The sequence below is a fragment of the Ochotona princeps genome, chromosome 8 (genome assembly GCF_030435755.1).
Source record: "Ochotona princeps isolate mOchPri1 chromosome 8, mOchPri1.hap1, whole genome shotgun sequence".
NCBI classification, from domain to species: domain Eukaryota; kingdom Metazoa; phylum Chordata; class Mammalia; order Lagomorpha; family Ochotonidae; genus Ochotona; species Ochotona princeps.
This window is the reverse complement of record NC_080839.1, coordinates 44878215-44895595: the sequence shown is the minus strand read 5'-3', so window position 1 is coordinate 44895595 and position 17381 is coordinate 44878215. Positions and strand designations below refer to the sequence as shown.

Genomic DNA, 17381 nt, shown 5'->3' with positions numbered 1-17381 from the left:
TATTTGTGTAGCAATGGCTTGACCGAGTCCACAGAAGGGACTGCAATAAAGGTGTGTCTTCCTTCTGCTTGGGAGCATTTTCTGATTTTATTTCAAGGGCAGAGGACACACCCTCTGTATACACCCAGGCAGTGTGAAATCAGGGTCTGGGGTCAGGGGAGGTAGCAGTGGGGAGGAACAGACCCTACTCCAAGATCCTGAGCTATATGCAAGGAGCTGCATGCTGTGCTGTCCCTAGCAAGACCCGTAGCAACCACCTGAGTGCAAAAGGAAGCTTGGGCCAGGGCCCCAGCTGCGGCATGCAGAGAGCAACACACACTATCTGTGGTTAACTTTCAGTCTACAGAGAGCCAGCTGATGTCCAAGGGTGATGCGGATACCAAAGATGACTCAGAGGAGACAGTGCCCAACCCCTTCAGCCAACTCACTGACCAGGAGTTGGAAGAGTACAAGAAAGAGGTGGAGAGGAAGAAGCTGGAGCTCGATGGTAAGAAATCCCAGGCCACTTGGACTTCGGCATTTCCTGGGCTGGAGCAGAGCATTCAGCCTCCCAAGAAGCTCCACCAAATGCTACTTTTATGAGCCTAACACTGTTAACCGCCATGATGTCTCTCATTACTCTGTGACCAGCAGTTAGATGGTGGTCTTTGGTGGTCTTATGACTTTATTTGACCTTCTCATGGCAGTGAGGGTGGGAGAGATACAAAGGAGTTCAAGCTTCAGTGCTTAGAAAAGTATGTGTGGATGTGGCCTATGTTCATAAACACCTGATAAATGTCAGCTGTGGTAAATGTGTTAATAAGCACCACAATTCAGTTTTCATTTCTTTGAAAAGCAGAGACCCAGAGTGACAGAGGTGGGGCTGGGCAAGGTTGAAGCCAGGAGCTTGGACCCCAGTCCAGCTTCTCACACAGGTGCAAAAGATGCAAGTACTTGAGCCACTGTCACTGCTGCTTCCCAGGGTGTACCCTAGCAGGAACCTGGAGTCAGGAGCTAGACTTGGACATGAGCTGGACTGCAGGTGGTCAACAGGACAAATGCCTGCCCCAGTGGTCCTGATTATTACATGTTACCTGTCAGATCCAGGATAGTCCTTTAAGCCTGACAGTAAGACTGTCTGCCAGCTGACCCTCTCTGCTTTTTCTCACTCATTTCCTTGAGAACCTTTGGAAAGGTCAGATCTACCTCTTCATGTTCATGCTCAGAGCATATGTGTCCTGGTTCATGCCTTTGTCCCTTTCTGGCATGAATTCACCTCTCAACTAGCATGTTCCAAGTCATCCATGCTAGAGGCTTTGTCTCAGTCCCCTCTAGTCTCCCTCTAGCTAGGAGGAGCTCCCAGGACCCTCCTCTGTCCATCCAAGCAGCAGAGCTGTCCCCTGCCTTTGCTTCAGGAGCACTCGGGCTCTGGCACAGAATTCAGCCCTCAACTGTGTCCACGAAGCAAGACTGTCACTTGGACTTCAGGACAGGGTCTCTTCTACCACAGCTCCCCATCCATGGTCAGCCATCCTTCTAGACACAAAGCCAAGTCCCTGATTTCTGGATTGGAGGTCCACTGTACTGCTTGAAAACATGAATAAGAAAAATAGGATGATTTTTATCCTTAAGTATTTTGGGGGCAGAAAATGTAAATCCGTGGGCAGGCATTTGGCATAGTGTTTAAGATGCCTCTTGGTGTGTCTTCATCCTGTGTTGGTGTACCTGAATTCCAGTCCCAGCACACCTTCCAACCCAGCTTCCTGCTAATGCTTAGCCTGGGAGGCAGTAGGTCATGGCTCAAGTGATTGGGGTCTCTGCCACTCGTGGGAAGTGTGAATGGAGTTCCTGGCTTCCAGTTTCTGTCCAGGCCCAGGCATAGCTGTTGCAAGTATCTAGTGAGTAAACCAGCAGATGAAAAGTCTCTGCCTCTGTCTCAAGTAAATAAAAAATTAAACTGTGAAGTTGACAAATTAAATAAGCTAGTTCTGTACAAACAAATCAACTTTTAAGATTGATTTATTTTAAAAGCAGAGTTGATGGTGGGGGGAGGGAGGAAGAGAGAGAGAGAAAAAAAGGATGAGATCTTTCATCTGCTGATTATACCCCAGATAATAGAAACAGCCGGGGCTGGCCAGTCCAGAGCCAGAAACTTCCAGATTTTCCATATGGATTAGGTGCCCAAGTGCTTGAACCATATTCTGATACTTTCCCCAGACCATTAGCAGGGAGCTGGATGGGAAGTGGAGCATCCAGAACACAAGACAGTGGTCAGTATGGGATCCTGGCATTGCACAGGCAGCTTTACCCTTTATACCACACCGCCTGGACCCATAGGTGTTTCTAAGGGGAGTTAGTGATTCTGGTTCACCCCGCCACCAGTGTGTTCTGTGTACACAGCATAAAGCAACTGGTTGGTGACCCTCTGTGGAGAGGGGATGTGATGAGAGCCACCCCTGGTCTGGCTGTATGGGAGTTCTCTTCCACCTTGTTGGCCATTTCTGGAATAACATTTTCTATCAGTCAATATGTTTTGATGGAGGAAGTAATGTGGCTCTCATTTCTCTCATTTGTTCTTCCAGTGAAGAAGCAAACATGAGTCAGGGAAGCAGAAAATTCATTATCAGCCAGGAGAAATGACCCCAAAAAAGTGTCTTTTAAGATTTATTTATTTGAAAGGCTGGGGAGGGGGAGGGGAGGAGCTCTTTTCCATGCGCTGATTTACCTCCCCAAGTGGCTACAACAGCTAAGGCCAAAGCCAGGATCTGGAGCTTCTCCTGGGATTCCACATGGGTGCAGAGGCCCAAGGACTTGAACCATTGTCCCAGGTGCATTAACAGGGAGCTGGGTCCCAAGTGAAGCAGCCAGGACTTGAACTGGCATCTAGGTAGGATGCCAGCCTTGTAGGATGTGCTACAACTCCAGCTGTCCTGTTTGATCCTTATCCTGAAGTGGTTTTCTGTGTTTTCAGGAGAGAAAGAAACTACTGTGGAGGAGCCTGGCTCACCTGCAAAGTCTGCACCTGCCTCTCCAGCAGAGAGCCCAACAAAGGCTGAGACTAAGAGCCCTGCGGTCTCTCCTTCCAAGGTTACAGAAGGTGAGTGCAGCTGAGCAGGTGGGAGGAGCTGTCTGCAGGCTGAGAGGGCTGTGTGCAAGTGGGGGCAAGTAGGCTCCCATGCTGCAGGTGCCTGCTTCTCTGTAAGTGTTGCCACTTTATCCCTAAAGCTTTTCCTCTTCTCTTCCTAGGGCATCTGAACCAGGTGTCACTAAGTTTCAGCCCGTTTGTTTCACTAGCTGTGACAGTACGTGGTAATTAGCACAGTGTAGGGGTGACTAGGTCAATGATGGCTGGTGGCCTCAACCTTAACACAGACATGGCAGCTGCTGGGTCTTCCCCAGGATGCTGGTCCATGTCTCTGGTGTGTAAGGACTACCTGGGGAACTTGTTAACGTTCAGCTTCTGATCCATTAATTCTGGGATGAGGCCTGGGACTGTACGTTTTCCAGGTGAGGCTGATGATGCCATTCTCTAACTGTACTTGGGCCTCACCTAGGAGCTGTGAAAACCCTGAGGTCTGATTCTCACGTCTGGTGTGGGTGGTGCAGGACAGAGTAGAGTCTGAAATTGAATGAGCCCTTTCAGGAACTTAAAGGATGGTCCAGGTTGAGAACAGCTCCATTAGGAGGGATGCTGCTTAGAGAACTGGGTTCCAGGCCCAACAGATCTGCCAACAGTGATTCAATTGCTAAGTTTAGCAAACCAGATCACCCCTCTAGGCCTCAGTTTCCTTGTCTGCCAAATGAGGTTGCTACGATTTTCCCTTTTTTAGGGTTCCTGTATGTATAAGGGAGGTGTTAGTGAAAAGGATTTCAGAGTAAACACTTGCTTTCACTGTGAGGCTGCATTGTCATCAAGAGGATTAATACATTCACTGAGGGGTCATCAAGGTGTCTGCATTGAACTCTGGAAATCACTCTGGCCAGGCATGAACACATCTCCCCGGGGAGACCTCACGAGGACCCCCAACCCACCGAGAGGGCTCCGCTGATATCCAGACAGTAGCAACTCGGCCTGCTGCACCCCACTCCCTCCAAGAGGCCATCTGTGTGGATCCTGATGGATCCCCCAACCCAAACCTAAGGAAACACATCTGCTTGAGGCCAGAGCCCAAGTAGATGTCCCCAGGTGTGTGTTCCTATTCGCCGTGTCTCATCATGGTATCCTGCCGTCGACTTGTCGCCACAATGTCTCCCTTTCTCTTCCCATTTGTGCCTTCGTTGCAGGAGTTTTCTCCGATTCTGAATGCTTATCTCTATAGTAAGTATAGAGAGGCTGCTGACTCACTCACTCTTGGCACCTGCAATGCTGGGGGCAGAACCTTGTCAACAAAATTGATTTCTTACCCCCTCCCCTTTTTATTCTTTTGGAACTCATAACCCTGTCCTTAGGAGGTCTCCTGGCTGTAAAATTCATGACCAACTCCACGTGTGCTGTGCATGGACTAGGCTTCCCTGAGAGACGTGGATGCACACACACAGGGCATACCCTCATGTGGAAAGCATCAGGTCCCATAGTGAGTGGGTGGAGGGCTGAGGGCCCTCAGGGATTCACCCCATCTCTGGTCCCCACACTCGGGCACCCTGAGGAGCCCTAGATCTCTTCTAGGGCTGCAGACCAGCGCCTGAATGCTCTTGGGGACCTGCTGCCTTATAGGGATGCATAGAAGGCCTGGAATAGCCAGGTCCTCTGCATCCACTGGGACCTAAGTACCAGCTGTAGGAAAGAAATCCAGGGCTGATGGGAAGCTCATGGCAGGAGCAGGACAAGAGGGGACAATCCCATGTCAGTTCCTGGGAGAAATGTGTGATGGGTGAGACGGTGTTTACCCACTTCCTGGGATTGCACTTGCTGTCACAGCATTCCTCCTCCTCTCTGGTGCAGATCCATGCCCCTAGGATGGTGTGTATCCTCTGTGTGTGTATCCAGGTCTGTGGTGGAGTTCTTACAAAAGTTAAGGCCTTTGCAGAAGGTACTTCCTATAATGCAGACATGGCTGGAAAGCCCAGCCTGCTTGGAGAACGCCCCACAGGCTGAAGGCTCCAGTGGAAGTTGCCTAGGGGCTGCCCTTGGCCACCTGCCCAATGGCTGGCTCAGATTCCCAGGGCAGACAGAGCTCACTGGTCAGATCAGGGATGGTCTTCTCCAGCCACTGGTTGTTGTACTCTCCAACCCTCTGTGCCAAGTCACCTCAGTGTCACTCCGCATCGGTCTCTCCTCAGGCAGAGGGTTGGATTTTGGGTTTTCTTCCTTCGTATCTGGCCACCTGTGCTAGCTCCTTCTCTGTTGTTAGTTCCTGCTGACTCCCTTCCCCTCAGCTTGCAAAGGAGCTGTGCTGAACTTGTTATCAGGTGGTCAGCTCTGCCACTAACTGATTCTGTCATCTCAAGTTACTGCATTTACACATTTAACACCTTGACAGAAATAGCTGGAAAATTGGGCTCATCTGGGACACTGAGATGGCTTGGTCTGTCTCCCTTCCCCTTCCTTCCCCCTTTTCCTCCTCCCTCTCTTCCCCGCTGCTTTTGGTCTCAGAACCTGTCCACGTGGCTTCTCCTTGTGTGTCCGTCAGGGTATTCAGATCTTATACATGGTGGGCTAGAGCTCTCTGCACTGTTAAAGCTGACATTGCTAGCCCTAAAGTTTTGGCCTGAGGCTTGCTGTGTCTCCTTTCCTCTGCATTCTGTGATGAGCCATGTGGCAAGTCCAGGTTCACTGTGGGAGGGAGGTGTGCACACACCTTGAGGCATGGCTCACTGGGGCTACATTTGCACTCTTACTCTACTCCACGCAGCAAGTGTGTTTGGACACCTGTTTGCAAGAAACTCGTCTTCCTTTCTCAGTCCTTCAGAGAGAAGGACTCCCAGTGGGAGCAAGTGGAGCTCTTATATCAGAATTACCTAGGGGCCAGGTAAAGTAAGTCTAGGCTCACCTTCAGGGACAAGATTGCAAAGCCTAATTTCCACCAGACCCTTGTGTGGCTCCTTCAAGGCACTGCAGTTTCCAAATAGAAGCTTGATTGCACCCTCTTCTCACAGCCAGCATCCAGCCGGTGGGTCAGTCACAAAGCAGTTCTGTTTGCTGGTCTTCCCCAGCTTCCCTGGCTGTATTTTGGGTATCATAGGGGCCTTAAAAAAAAGACTTTAAAGAATTTACTTATTTGGACCTGGCGGCGTGGCCTAGCGGCTAAAGTCCTCACCTTGAACGCCCCGGGATCCCATATGGGCGCCGGTTCTAGTCCCGGCAGCTCCACTTCCCATCCAGCTCCCTGCTTGTGGCCTGGGAAAGCAGTTGAGGACGGCCCAATGCATTGGGACCCTGCACCTGCATGTGGGAGACCTGGAAGAGGTTCCTGGTTCCCGGCTTTGGATTGGCGCACACCGGGCCATTGCGGCTCACTTGGGGAGTGAATCATCGGACGGAAGATCTTCCTCTCTGTCTCTCCTCCTCTGTGTATATCTGGCTGTAATAAAACGAATAAATCTTTAAAAAAAAATAAACTATGGCTTTTGACCATAAAAAAAAAGAATTTACTTATTTGAAAAGCAGAGAGAAAGAGATAGAGCTTCTATCCACTGATTCACTGCTCAAATGCCCATTGACTAGGGTTAGGTTTGGGCGATGCCGGAGACCAAGAAATCAACGTAGGTCCCCAGCTTGGGTGGCAGAACCTGAGTATATGAACTGTCATTGCTGCCTCCCAGGGTCTGTGTTAGCAGGAGTCTGGAACTGACAGTGGAGATAGGTACTGAACTCAGGCCCTCTAGTATGCAACACGGATGTCTTGCCTGTGAGGATGGAGAACTGCCTTGGAAGTCTTTTTGACCATTGCTATGCAAACATCTAGCCCTTGTATTAGCAGAGGTCATAGAGATTTTATTTTCAAGGCTTTTAATGGGTTTTCTATGGTTCCTGTGTGCATGTTGTGGAGCTGTGTTTTCAAGAGGGGATTAAATACAGTGTGTGGTGTCAGGACGCTCCTTAAATACACAGGTCATAATCCATCTTAGTTTAGAGCAAATCCTGCCTCCATAGCCTTCAATGCTGTCTCCCCAGCTGCAGAGATGACTTCTCTCAGCTGTGAGGTGCGGTTGGTGGGAAACTCCTTGTCCCTGGAATGTTAGCAAAGCAGGTTCATCAGGCCAGGAGGGAAAGGCAGTCTTGCTCCTCCAGGTAGACAGGACTCATACTCCTGCCCACGTCCTCACCTTAGTGCCCAGACATAGAAGAGCCAGCAGCTCCCAGGGCTTCCAGGCAGCCTCTGGTCAACCTTCATCCGGCCTTGGCGTTAGAGTTTGAGCACATGGTCACTAAGTTGGGTAATGACTGGGAGAAGTAACAGACAGCTTCCATCCCAAATGCCTAAATGGTCTACTTGTGTGAAACTGTCCTTTTTAAAATTACTTTATTTTATTTGAATGAAGAGGGTGGGGAGGGGAGAGACTGATTGAAAGAGAGATATCTTCCATCTGCTGGCTCACTCTTGAAATGCCCCCACAGCAGTTCTGCCTCCCTGCCACCTGCAGGCCTCTGGCAGCCTCTCAGCCCTTCATCTCCTGTCTCACAGGAGACTGGCTGTGGACCCTGGCCTCCTAGTCCGAGCTTGCTGTCTGCTGCCTCCACACTGGGCAGGAGCTCCCGGTTCTCCAGCCCCTGTCCCACTGCTGTGCCTTGTTCCCAGCGCCCTGCCTGGAGACAAGGCCAGTGGATCTTTGAGGAGGCAGGAAGGCCCCTCACAGCCCAGTCCTCGGCTTCCCTTTCCTGGGCTGTTAACAGAGCTGGAGTTCAGTTCTTGTTGGTTCCCAGAGGCTCAAAGCATGCTTCTTCCTGGGACTCTGCTGCCCTTTCTGTCAGCAGTAGAATCCTCCTTCAGGCTCTGTCCATGTGCTTGAGGGGAGTCGGAAGAGACCACAGTTTGGAACCTGACTTCTCCAACCCCCTCCCCAAATAACTCATGATTTGGGGTTATCCTCATTTTCCACTCTGTGAGAAGAACCCTCAAGGTTACTCTGTGCAAGTGACCTGTAAGGGAGACTGAGGCTGCAGGTGAGGTTGATAGTGGAGGAGTTGGGGCTAAGGAACATGGATGAAGGGCGCTGTTGGAGTGAGGGCTCTCATCACCACCGGAACAGGAAGTGACACCTGGACTAGAAGTGGGAGGTCTGGATCAGGCATTTGGTGCAGCAGTTAAGATGCCAGTTTGGACACCTGCATCCCATAATCAGAGTGCCTGAGTTCAAGTCCTAGCACTGCTCTCGACTCCAGTTTTCTGCTTATGCACACCCTGGCAGACAGCGGTGATGACACAAGTCACTGGGCACCTGCCACCCACATGGGAGACCTGGATTGCACTCCTGGTTCTCTGCAGCCTGGTCCCAGTCCCAGCTGTTGTGGGAGCATTTGGGAAGTGAAGCAGCAGGTGGGCGATCTGAGTGTATATGTGTATCCAACTCAAAAGGCTCAGGTTGGGATAGACAACAAAGAAAATAAGGTGATAATGCTATAGAATAGAGCCATTCACACATTCATTTATTTGCCTGTATATTTCACCATCGGTAAATTCCATAAACACTTCCTGAGAGCCATCTATGACCTTGTAGTGTAACAAATCAGACACAGTCTTACCCTGATGTATTTCAGTTTAGAGGGCAGAGGAGATAAGCATGGATAGTAAGTGTGCTCTTTTTACAGTTTTGTGGTGAGAGTGCAAGGAGAGGAGGCCGAAAGGGAGGGGTGGGCTGTTCTTCATGGGGCTGGGGATCAGGACAGTCTTTCAGGAAGAAGAAACTGACAGGCAGGTTCATTGTGTATGGGGAGGGCTGGGGACACAGACAGAGCAGGCTGAGCCCCTGGGAGCAGGAGAGCTGTGTGTCTAGGGACTGGCAGGTGGATGAGGTCAAGCGACAGGTGCGGTGGAATGAGGAGAATGGATGGAAGGGAGATTGTGCCCAGGTCAGAGTGCTTCCAGTGATGGCAGAGCCCAGGGCAGGAGCTGGCTGAAGTATGGGCTGCATGTATAAGGACATAGGAGGAATTGGCAGCTGGCTGGCAGCAAAATGCAGGCTGGGCAGTGGAGGAATGGCACCCTATAGCCAGAATCCCCGAAAGTGGTCTGGGGCTTGGAGGACCTCTTAAGGAGGCCTCTTCCAGGGGTTCAACCCACACAGCCTGATTGTCTTGGCTGGACTGTCCCCCCACTCCCCACTCTGTCCCACCGTCCTTGTGATCATGAATTTCCCTGCGCCTTACTTTCATCAAGAATCCAGAGTTTTTCCTGAAACTTTGCTTCTTAACCCACTCCTTCCATGACACTGGTATAGCTGTCTCCTGTGCCACCTCCCCGGGTGACAGGGCAGGCCAGATGCCTTTCTTTGACGTGGTAAGCACACCCACACGTACCTGTTTTCACACAAACACGTGCCTACATAGATACATTCTCATACGCTGACACCATCCATGGTTGCAATACTGTCACACACACACATACGCACTAACACCCATTCATGCCACATACTAATGCATGCATGCCCTACACATATTCTACACATGTTCACACCCAAGTACATACCTACATGTTTATGCACTCACACACATCACATGCTAACATCCGTGCATACTCAATCATACCGCTCAAGCCATTCTCACACTTACACACATATGCACATGTACATTGATCTCATGATCACACACACTTTACACATGTGCCCTCACATGATACATGCCACACACTCACAGTCCTCTCAGTTCGCATGTGAAAAGAACGCTGAACTGACAATCCATAAACAGACCTGTCCCCATTGTTTTCCTTTTATTCAGTTTTCCAAGCTGTGAAATGGGTGTGGGGAAACCAGATAACCTTTACATTGATTTCCACTCAAAGTCTAGGGTTTTGTAACTTTTCCTCCTGCGTGCAGGCAGGGGTGATGGGGTTGGCTGGTGGGTATCAGGAGGGTGTAGTTCCCCAGAGGCTGAGCAGCTCTGCGCTTGAACCTGGCAACAATCCCAACAGGTTCCCCGGGTGGAACCTAGGCTAGGGACTCCTTGTGGGCATTACAGTGGGCTGACAGGGGTTCCCCCTTACAACTTGGAGTGCGTGAGGTCCATGTCCCTCAGGGAGCCCCTTCCTCCCCCTGCACTCTGCCCTCTGGGGATAGTCTTATATTCCCCCAAAGACCTTCCCTGGTGTGGGAAGCAGGGTGCTGTAAAAACATGTGGCTTCTTTCTCTTTATTGGCAAAACTGAGCTGCTTAGCATTTGCAGATGCCTCCAGAGAGGTGCCCTCCCTGCAGCCTCTCTGCACCCTGGGTCTGAAACCTCTGTGCTCCTTGTGCTTGGAGCCTCTGCTGGCCCCTGCTGGGTCCCAACACCACATCTGCTAGTTTGTGGAGAAGAGTCCCAAGCTCCTGCCTAGCAGAGGGGGGTGTTCCCCAGACCTCAAGGCTGGAGGTGCAGGGTTTGGCCACGAACCCCTTCCTCTCTGTGTCTCCAAGTGCCTGCTTCCCCTAACCTGTGCCCATATGGCCTGCTTCGCACACTGGACTCACTTTACAGAATTGCCTAGAAACAGTTCTGTTGATTGAGGTGGATGCTCACACCACAGTGAAGTCTTAAGGGTCATGATTATTTTGATCTTTTTCTAGAAGGTGCTAAGACGACAGAGACAAGCAAAGACACCCCAGAGCCTGAAACAGCCCAGCCGGAAGGGGTGGTGGTGAATGGGAGGGAGGAGGAGCCGTCAGCAGAGGATGTCCTGAGCAAAGGCCTCGGCCAGATGACCACCCACGGCGACACGGATGTCGAGACCTCGAAGGACAAAACCGAGTCGGTCACCAGCGGCCCCATGTCACCTGAAGGCTCTCCTTCTAAGTCTCCCTCAAAGAAGAAAAAGAAATTCAGAACCCCCTCCTTCCTGAAAAAGAGCAAAAAGAAGGAGAAAGTGGAGTCCTGACTTGGGGCACCCAGGGGCTCCACTTTGCATCCTCTTCCTCTTCCCCTGCCTTCTCCCTTCTCTGTCCCTGAAGGCTCAGGGCCACAACGGGGCAGAACTGGACCCTGGCTCCCACTTGCAGGGGGAACCCTGCAGATTGCCTGGCCACTCCCTCATTTGAGAGTCCCCACAGTGAAATCAGGCGACTTGCCCAAAGTCAACAGCTCGTTCGCCTCAGAGCCTGCCCTAGCATCAGGACTCCTAACTCTCAGTCCAGCATTCTTCCCACTAAATAACACTGCCTAGGTGTGGGCGGTCCTTGTCAGGATGTTGCCCACCAAGCTGAGCCCAGGGCAAGAACACTGGAAATGGACTGAGAGCTCTTGAAGGCTCAGACTAAGTCAGACAGGTCAGGGCTTCCTGCATGAGGTCCACTTGCATGCAGGAATCCAGTCTCCTGCTGGTGGATTCTCTCTCTCTCTCTCTCTCTCTCTCCATTTAGAAATCTCTCTTCTCTTCCAGTTTGGGTCCCTGTGTTTCTGCTCAAAGTAGCCAGACACTTTGACTCGTCCCCTCCAACAGAAGTTAATCTTTGTCCCCAAGGGCTGATGGCTTAGCATGTCTTTCTCCAAATCCTGATCCTGAGCTTGCTTCATGGAACCTCTTGAATGAAGGATGGAACTGTTGTCAGAGTTGTCAGATATGAGGGCAAGGCAAGGGAACCTGATGGGGGCTGGTATGACTCATTAGTACACACCAGGAACTTGACCCCATTTGAATCATACAATCTCAGGCACTTCAAAACTAAAACCAAATTGAGCATAGGCAAGAGCTGTCTCAGGGCAGAAGTTGGGAGAAATTGAAATCCTTTGGTGGCTTTGGGTTGTGCAGGGTAGATCAGAAGCATGGAGGAAGTGTTGTCATGCTGTGCCTTCCCAGCTGTGCATGGCGAGTGGTGTCCCATCTCTGTGGTCCTGTGTCAGGGGTTTCTGAGGCTCCCTCAGACCCAGGAGCACCTGCTTGTAAACCATGACTCATCTTTTTCTTGGCACCTGGACCCTGGCTCCTTTGGTTTCAGCTGGTTCCCCTGGTCCAGCAGAGGAGGAGCAGAGAGAAGCCCTTTGAGGCTCATCCTCGCAGTGAGGATGATCCCAGGCCTGCCACTCTGTGACTCTCCCAGGGCCTGAGAGAAGCCACCGGTCTTGCTTTGGCTTCTACCATACTGTTTTCACTTTTGTCCGCAGGATACCCATGTGTGAGTATTGTTGACTCCTAACAGACAATCCATCTTTAAAGCACTGTGTCTTCCCCTTTGTCTTGATTATTGTAAAAATATTTTTGAACATTCTCAATCACAGTTCACCCATTTTTGAGTATTTTCTGTATAGACACTGTGTTGACTTCCCACCCATTATCCTTAATGCTAGTAATACTCCTGTGAGGTGGCCAAGATTAGTCCCATTTTGGGAATGAGGAAACTTAACCATCAGAAGGCTTATTGACTTGCCCTGGGTGACTTGAGTGGAAGGATCCAGGTCCCAGATTTGAACTTGGGTCATCCTGAGTTCCAGCTCTAGTGAATGGACAACTTTAATTCACTTTAATTCCCAGGTGTGACTGTTCTGAGCCTGGTCTTCATTGCATAGTGTCAGGCCTTGAAAGTCAGGTGTCAGCCTACCAGGTTGTAGCCACAACAGGGCACCTGAAGTTTCCAGTTAGCTTAGACTGGGGCAGTACCCAAGCAGACATATGGAAGAGAGACAAAGTAAGAGCCCATGGTCCCATGATGACTGTTTTTTGAGAAGCAGAGAATAGATATGTGACTAAGGAAAACCTACTACTCTATGTCTGTCATGCAGATTCCTGATGACAACCCAGGACCCCTTTCTCTGTTCTACTTGACTAAGGTTGCATCCTATGAGGGAGACACCCAATAGTCAAAAGATCTTCGTCACAGAAAAATCTGTTATGTAGGACATGCCTTTAAAAAGCCAATCATGTGATGCCTTCTATTTAAAAAATAGATTATTCATTTATACATTCACTCTTCCACAGTATCTGTTAAGCATCCACTAAGCAGCCGGCATTTTGCTACAGTAATAGAAAGGAATCGTTGTGCCTACAACAGTAAGTGGCAGACAGTGTTACAGGAAGAGTGCAGCGGACACGGCCCCTGCCGAGGCTGTTTGTGTGTGAGTGATTGAAGTGCAGAGACAAGGACGAGTGATGGCATCTAGGTGGTTCTTTTCATTCCCCTTGCAACAGTGACGTGGGTATCATTGAGATGAAAACGCCAGGGCCTTGCTGGAGCAGCTTCCTAAAATTCATGCCATGGGGCCTTTGTACATTCATTCATTTGTTTATTCCTGGTGTAAGGGAGGGGGTAGAAAACAGGCATTGAGGTTGGGTCATGAGCAGGGCACGAGGGTAGGACCTCTAGTTCCCGCCTTCAGGAATTTTATGAGTATAGGAGACATGTAGACAAATTGTAAAATGGGCCAGGGTACAGAGACATGAGGAAGCGAGAATGAACTAAACATTCGTAAAAGGAATGATCACTAAGCTAAGTTTTCCAAACAAGGAGGAATTTCCCAGGAAAAGAGAGGGTTGGCTGGGCATTCCATGCTGAGAGAAACATTGGCAAAGGCATAGGAATGTGGTGTGTTCCACAGGGTGGTGCACTGTAGCCAGAGCGAGCCCCAGGTGGAGCGCCCCATGTGCTTCTTGAAGGTAGACAGCTAGGTCCTCGGGTAACTTACAGAAAGTGTGGAGGACCTGAGCTTTCTTATGTAAGTAGTTGGGTGCCTTGGAGGGCATTATGTCCACATGGCATCTTGATTAGACCTGAACCAGAAGACTGGAAGGGACAGAACTGGGGGTGTGGAAGATCTGATAAAATGTCAACATTGAAATGCAACACGAAATCAGGTGTTTGACAGCCCATCTCCCACCACGTTGTTTTTAATAGCCAGTGGTGACCTTCCAGTCCAGAGTTTATTGTCATAAAATTCTTTGGATAGAGCATCTTTGGAAAGATTTTCAGCAAGGAGAGAGGAATATTCAAAGAGCCAGTGGTTAGTTTCCAATCCTATTTGGTCTTGGTGTATAATTGCTTCGATAGCTGTTGGACCCTTCTACCCATGTCCTCTTCCCTGGGATGTGTAGTGTGTGATATGCTTAGCTCCAGGCTTGAGGACGTGTGCCAAGTGCCAAAGAAACGGACACGCAGTCCCAGCACAACCATAGCTGCCGGGGTGAGAGAAAGGCATTTTGGTGGTTCTGTATGAAAGCTGGCTAAATGCTTCAGATTGTACCAGGGAGCATCTGACTGGAGAAAATGCATATTTGAGAGCTGAGCAGTTGTAGGCTATGGATTTGATTCTCAGTGTGTCACTTAGAGTGCTTGCATCTTTCAGACAAGGGATGTGAAATTTTGAATTTCCACTCTGTGGCTGGCTGAGCAGGGAAGTGGGAAGGTTTCTAAACCTGCTTTTGTGGGAAGGTGGCAGGAACTGGGACAGGGAGTGAGGAGGAATGAATGGTGAGAGAAGCTTCGATCCAGACTTTCTGTGTGCTGTTGACTGATCTCCAGTCCCAATGTCAGAGACAATGCCTCTCCCACCCAAGCTGCAAAAGGCTGTTTCCACCTTCCTGACCTGCAGGTGACTCAGGCGACTTCTTGCATGGGCCAGGTTGTACACAAATAACCCACTTCGCACTGTAGTCACAAAGATGAGTTTCTGTGGATGGGTTCTTTATAAAGGATTTGGATGAGAAGCAGCAGGTTCTTAGAGTAGAAACCCCACTGTGTAAAGCCCTGCCATGTGCCAGGCATTCGTGTTGGCCGAGCCTGCATCCTGTTCCCCATTGGGTGTTCTCTCTCCCTCCCTCCCCCTCCCTTCCTCCCCTTCTCCCTCCCCTTCCCTCCCTGCCCCTCTCCCTCCCCCTCCCTTCTTCATTGCTATGACAGTGTGCCATCACTCTTGCCAGTACGGGAGAAGTACTATCAGTCCATGTCTAGTTGTGGCAGATTTTAAAGAGCCACTCACCTGACAGAATGATTGACTGCAAAAAGTCTAAAGGGTTAAAAATAAGGTTGGATTTTTCCACAACAGAATTCATAGCAACAGGCAGACAGACATCCTACTATATATGTCTACAGACCAGACTTTTAAATAAATGAGTTTTCTTTTTTCTAGTTCAAGACCCAAAGTAGACAGTCCTTGATCATCAAACAAGTGAGAGACCATTGCTCCTTCATTACATTTGGACCTGGGGGTTGGCAGAAGCCCCCTGGCTGCTTGGCTTGGTTGCAGCTGACTTCAAGCAGAACCGGCACAGGGCTTCTTAGGTGTTCCCAATGCGGGAGCTCAACTGTGTCCTCTGAGAAATTCTGAGAGGGAGAGGATGCCTTGGTGCCCTCCACTCTCACAGAGGACAAGCCATGGTCCAGTGCAGAGTCCAATGGTACAACATGTCATCTTCTGTACACCTGTTCTGAGGGGGTCATTTAATGTAGAAAGAGGAATGAAGGGACTTCAGGTTTAGGAAATAGGCTCGCTGGCCATCATCCATGCACATTTGCATTGCAATATGCAAAAGTATGTGTGTGTGTAATGATTCCCAAAGCCCCTGTATAGCACCCACATCCTCTGGGCGTGACACCCTTATGGTCAGAAATGAGTCTCTGTGTAGAGCTCCAGCACTGAGGCATGACCAGCTCCCCTTTGCCTTGCAGGAAGCCACACCCAGCTTACTGGCGGGGTTGGAATGGGGGCTGCTGTAAGGCAGGGCATTCTTTGGTGGATAAGACCCCTTGCATTGTGTTTATAGAGACAGTCCCCTTGAAAATGTAGTTTCTTATTCTTAAGAAGAATTTGCAGTTGAGTGTTCTTAAAGCTGCAGAAGCGATGGTTTGTGTTGGTTCCGACTTAGGTGGCATGAAGATTTGCCAAATTGCTGTTTGGTGGCCCAGTTTTCCCCTTTAAGGTCTGGTCCCTTTTCCCTTTCTTGCCCACTGTTACCCAAGCACCAGGATGAGGACAGCTGTGATGGACACATCACCTCCTACAAAGACCCTGCAAGCATTGAAGGGGGGATGCTTGCTGGCTGACTGCAGAGAGACCCTCAACTTTCTTCCCTGCAGCAAGCTGTCTTATGGAAAAGCCCAAGGGACACTTGAAAAGTGTCACAGCCCCTTAGAGAGTGGGCAGTCATTCTCCATCGTGCCCACCTCAAACCCACGGTTCCCTCTTGGGTGGGCGGCTGATACCACCTCTTCTTTAAATTCCCGCCATCTCTGTCACTGGGAACCGCTGGGTCCCATTGCTCACCCTGTCACGGGAGCACAGTGCAGAGCTCAGGAGGTGGGGATGGCCCAGCCAGGGTGCATGGTAAACAGGAACCTCATCTAGACAGAGGGTTCAGTGTTCTCTAGCGAAATGTCTGTGTCTGACAATCGTCACATGTGGGTTCTCCTCTTGTTTTCCCTTGTACATACGTGGTCTGTGTGTAGCCTTCCTAGTATCATGTGGTTTCAAATAGGGGTTCCATGTAAATACTCTGTGCGATTGAAATGCCGGCCGCCCCACCTCTTCTGGCCCCCAGATCCTGTGTCACCCCACAAATGGTGTTGCCTGTACGCTAACACGTTTTGAGCCACTCATGTGCAGACGGATGATGCATTTCTTGGGCTTTTATTTTGCAATTTTATATATATACACATATATAATATATATATATATATATTTATGGATTGGTTTTGTATAGTTTTCTGTTTGAATCTCTGAGCACCAAAGCTGCCCTTGGATGTTCACTGGATTTTCCCTGAGCCCTTCCACTGCTTTGGTGTCTGGCCGTGTTGTGGGGGCCGCATTCTCGCCCCTGGGTTTCTGTGCGTGTGTGCTGTTCTCTCACCTGCAGGCATTGCCCTAGTAAATCAAATGTGCTTGGCTTCCCCGCGTGTGTGGCCCATTTCTGTCCATTGCTCGGGTCTCCCTGGAGAATAGCAGTCCAAGAAGGGGACCCGTTTAGGGAAACAAGACCATTCATTTCTCACATCTGGAAAACTGAACCCATGTACCCTCAGCTTCTGACTTGGAAATGGAAGTAGTAAAAGGCTAGAATCTTCTGCAGAAGCAAAGGCCATGTAGGTTTGAAAACAAGCCTGCAAAGGCCAGTTGTCTGGGCACATGGGGATGGGCCTGCAGAGGGGGCCGGCCAGACACAGAGGGCTGGGGGAGCTAAGGAGTCACCCCAAAGAGTGAACAGGGAGTGGAGATGCCTTGCGGGAAGAGAGCAAAGAGCTTCTTCTGCTCTCCGCGCCCCCAGCTCTTCTGTATTCCACAGAGTGCCTCAGGTTCACAGTGTTGATCGTCCATACACCCTGTGCTACCTGCTGCAGACACCTTGTACCCA

At 50.1% G+C, this 17381-nt stretch overlaps 1 protein-coding gene across 4 annotated transcripts in view; it reads left to right on the top strand.

The window, feature by feature from the left end:
• ADD2 (adducin 2) overlaps positions 1 to 13011 on the top strand; it is a 97868-nt gene extending 84857 nt beyond the window's left edge. For 3 of the 4 annotated variants that reach the window (XM_004582813.2, XM_058667941.1, XM_058667940.1), the window contains exons 14-16: positions 340 to 487; positions 2951 to 3076; positions 10678 to 13011. In XM_004582813.2, coding sequence (XP_004582870.1) covers positions 340 to 487; positions 2951 to 3076; positions 10678 to 10985 — 582 coding nt within the window. In that variant the 3' untranslated portion in view covers positions 10986 to 13011. The remainder of the gene's footprint in view (positions 1 to 339; positions 488 to 2950; positions 3077 to 10677) is intronic. The other variant, XM_004582814.2, reaches the window with a different exon arrangement.
• The last annotated feature ends 4370 nt before the right edge of the window (positions 13012 to 17381 follow it).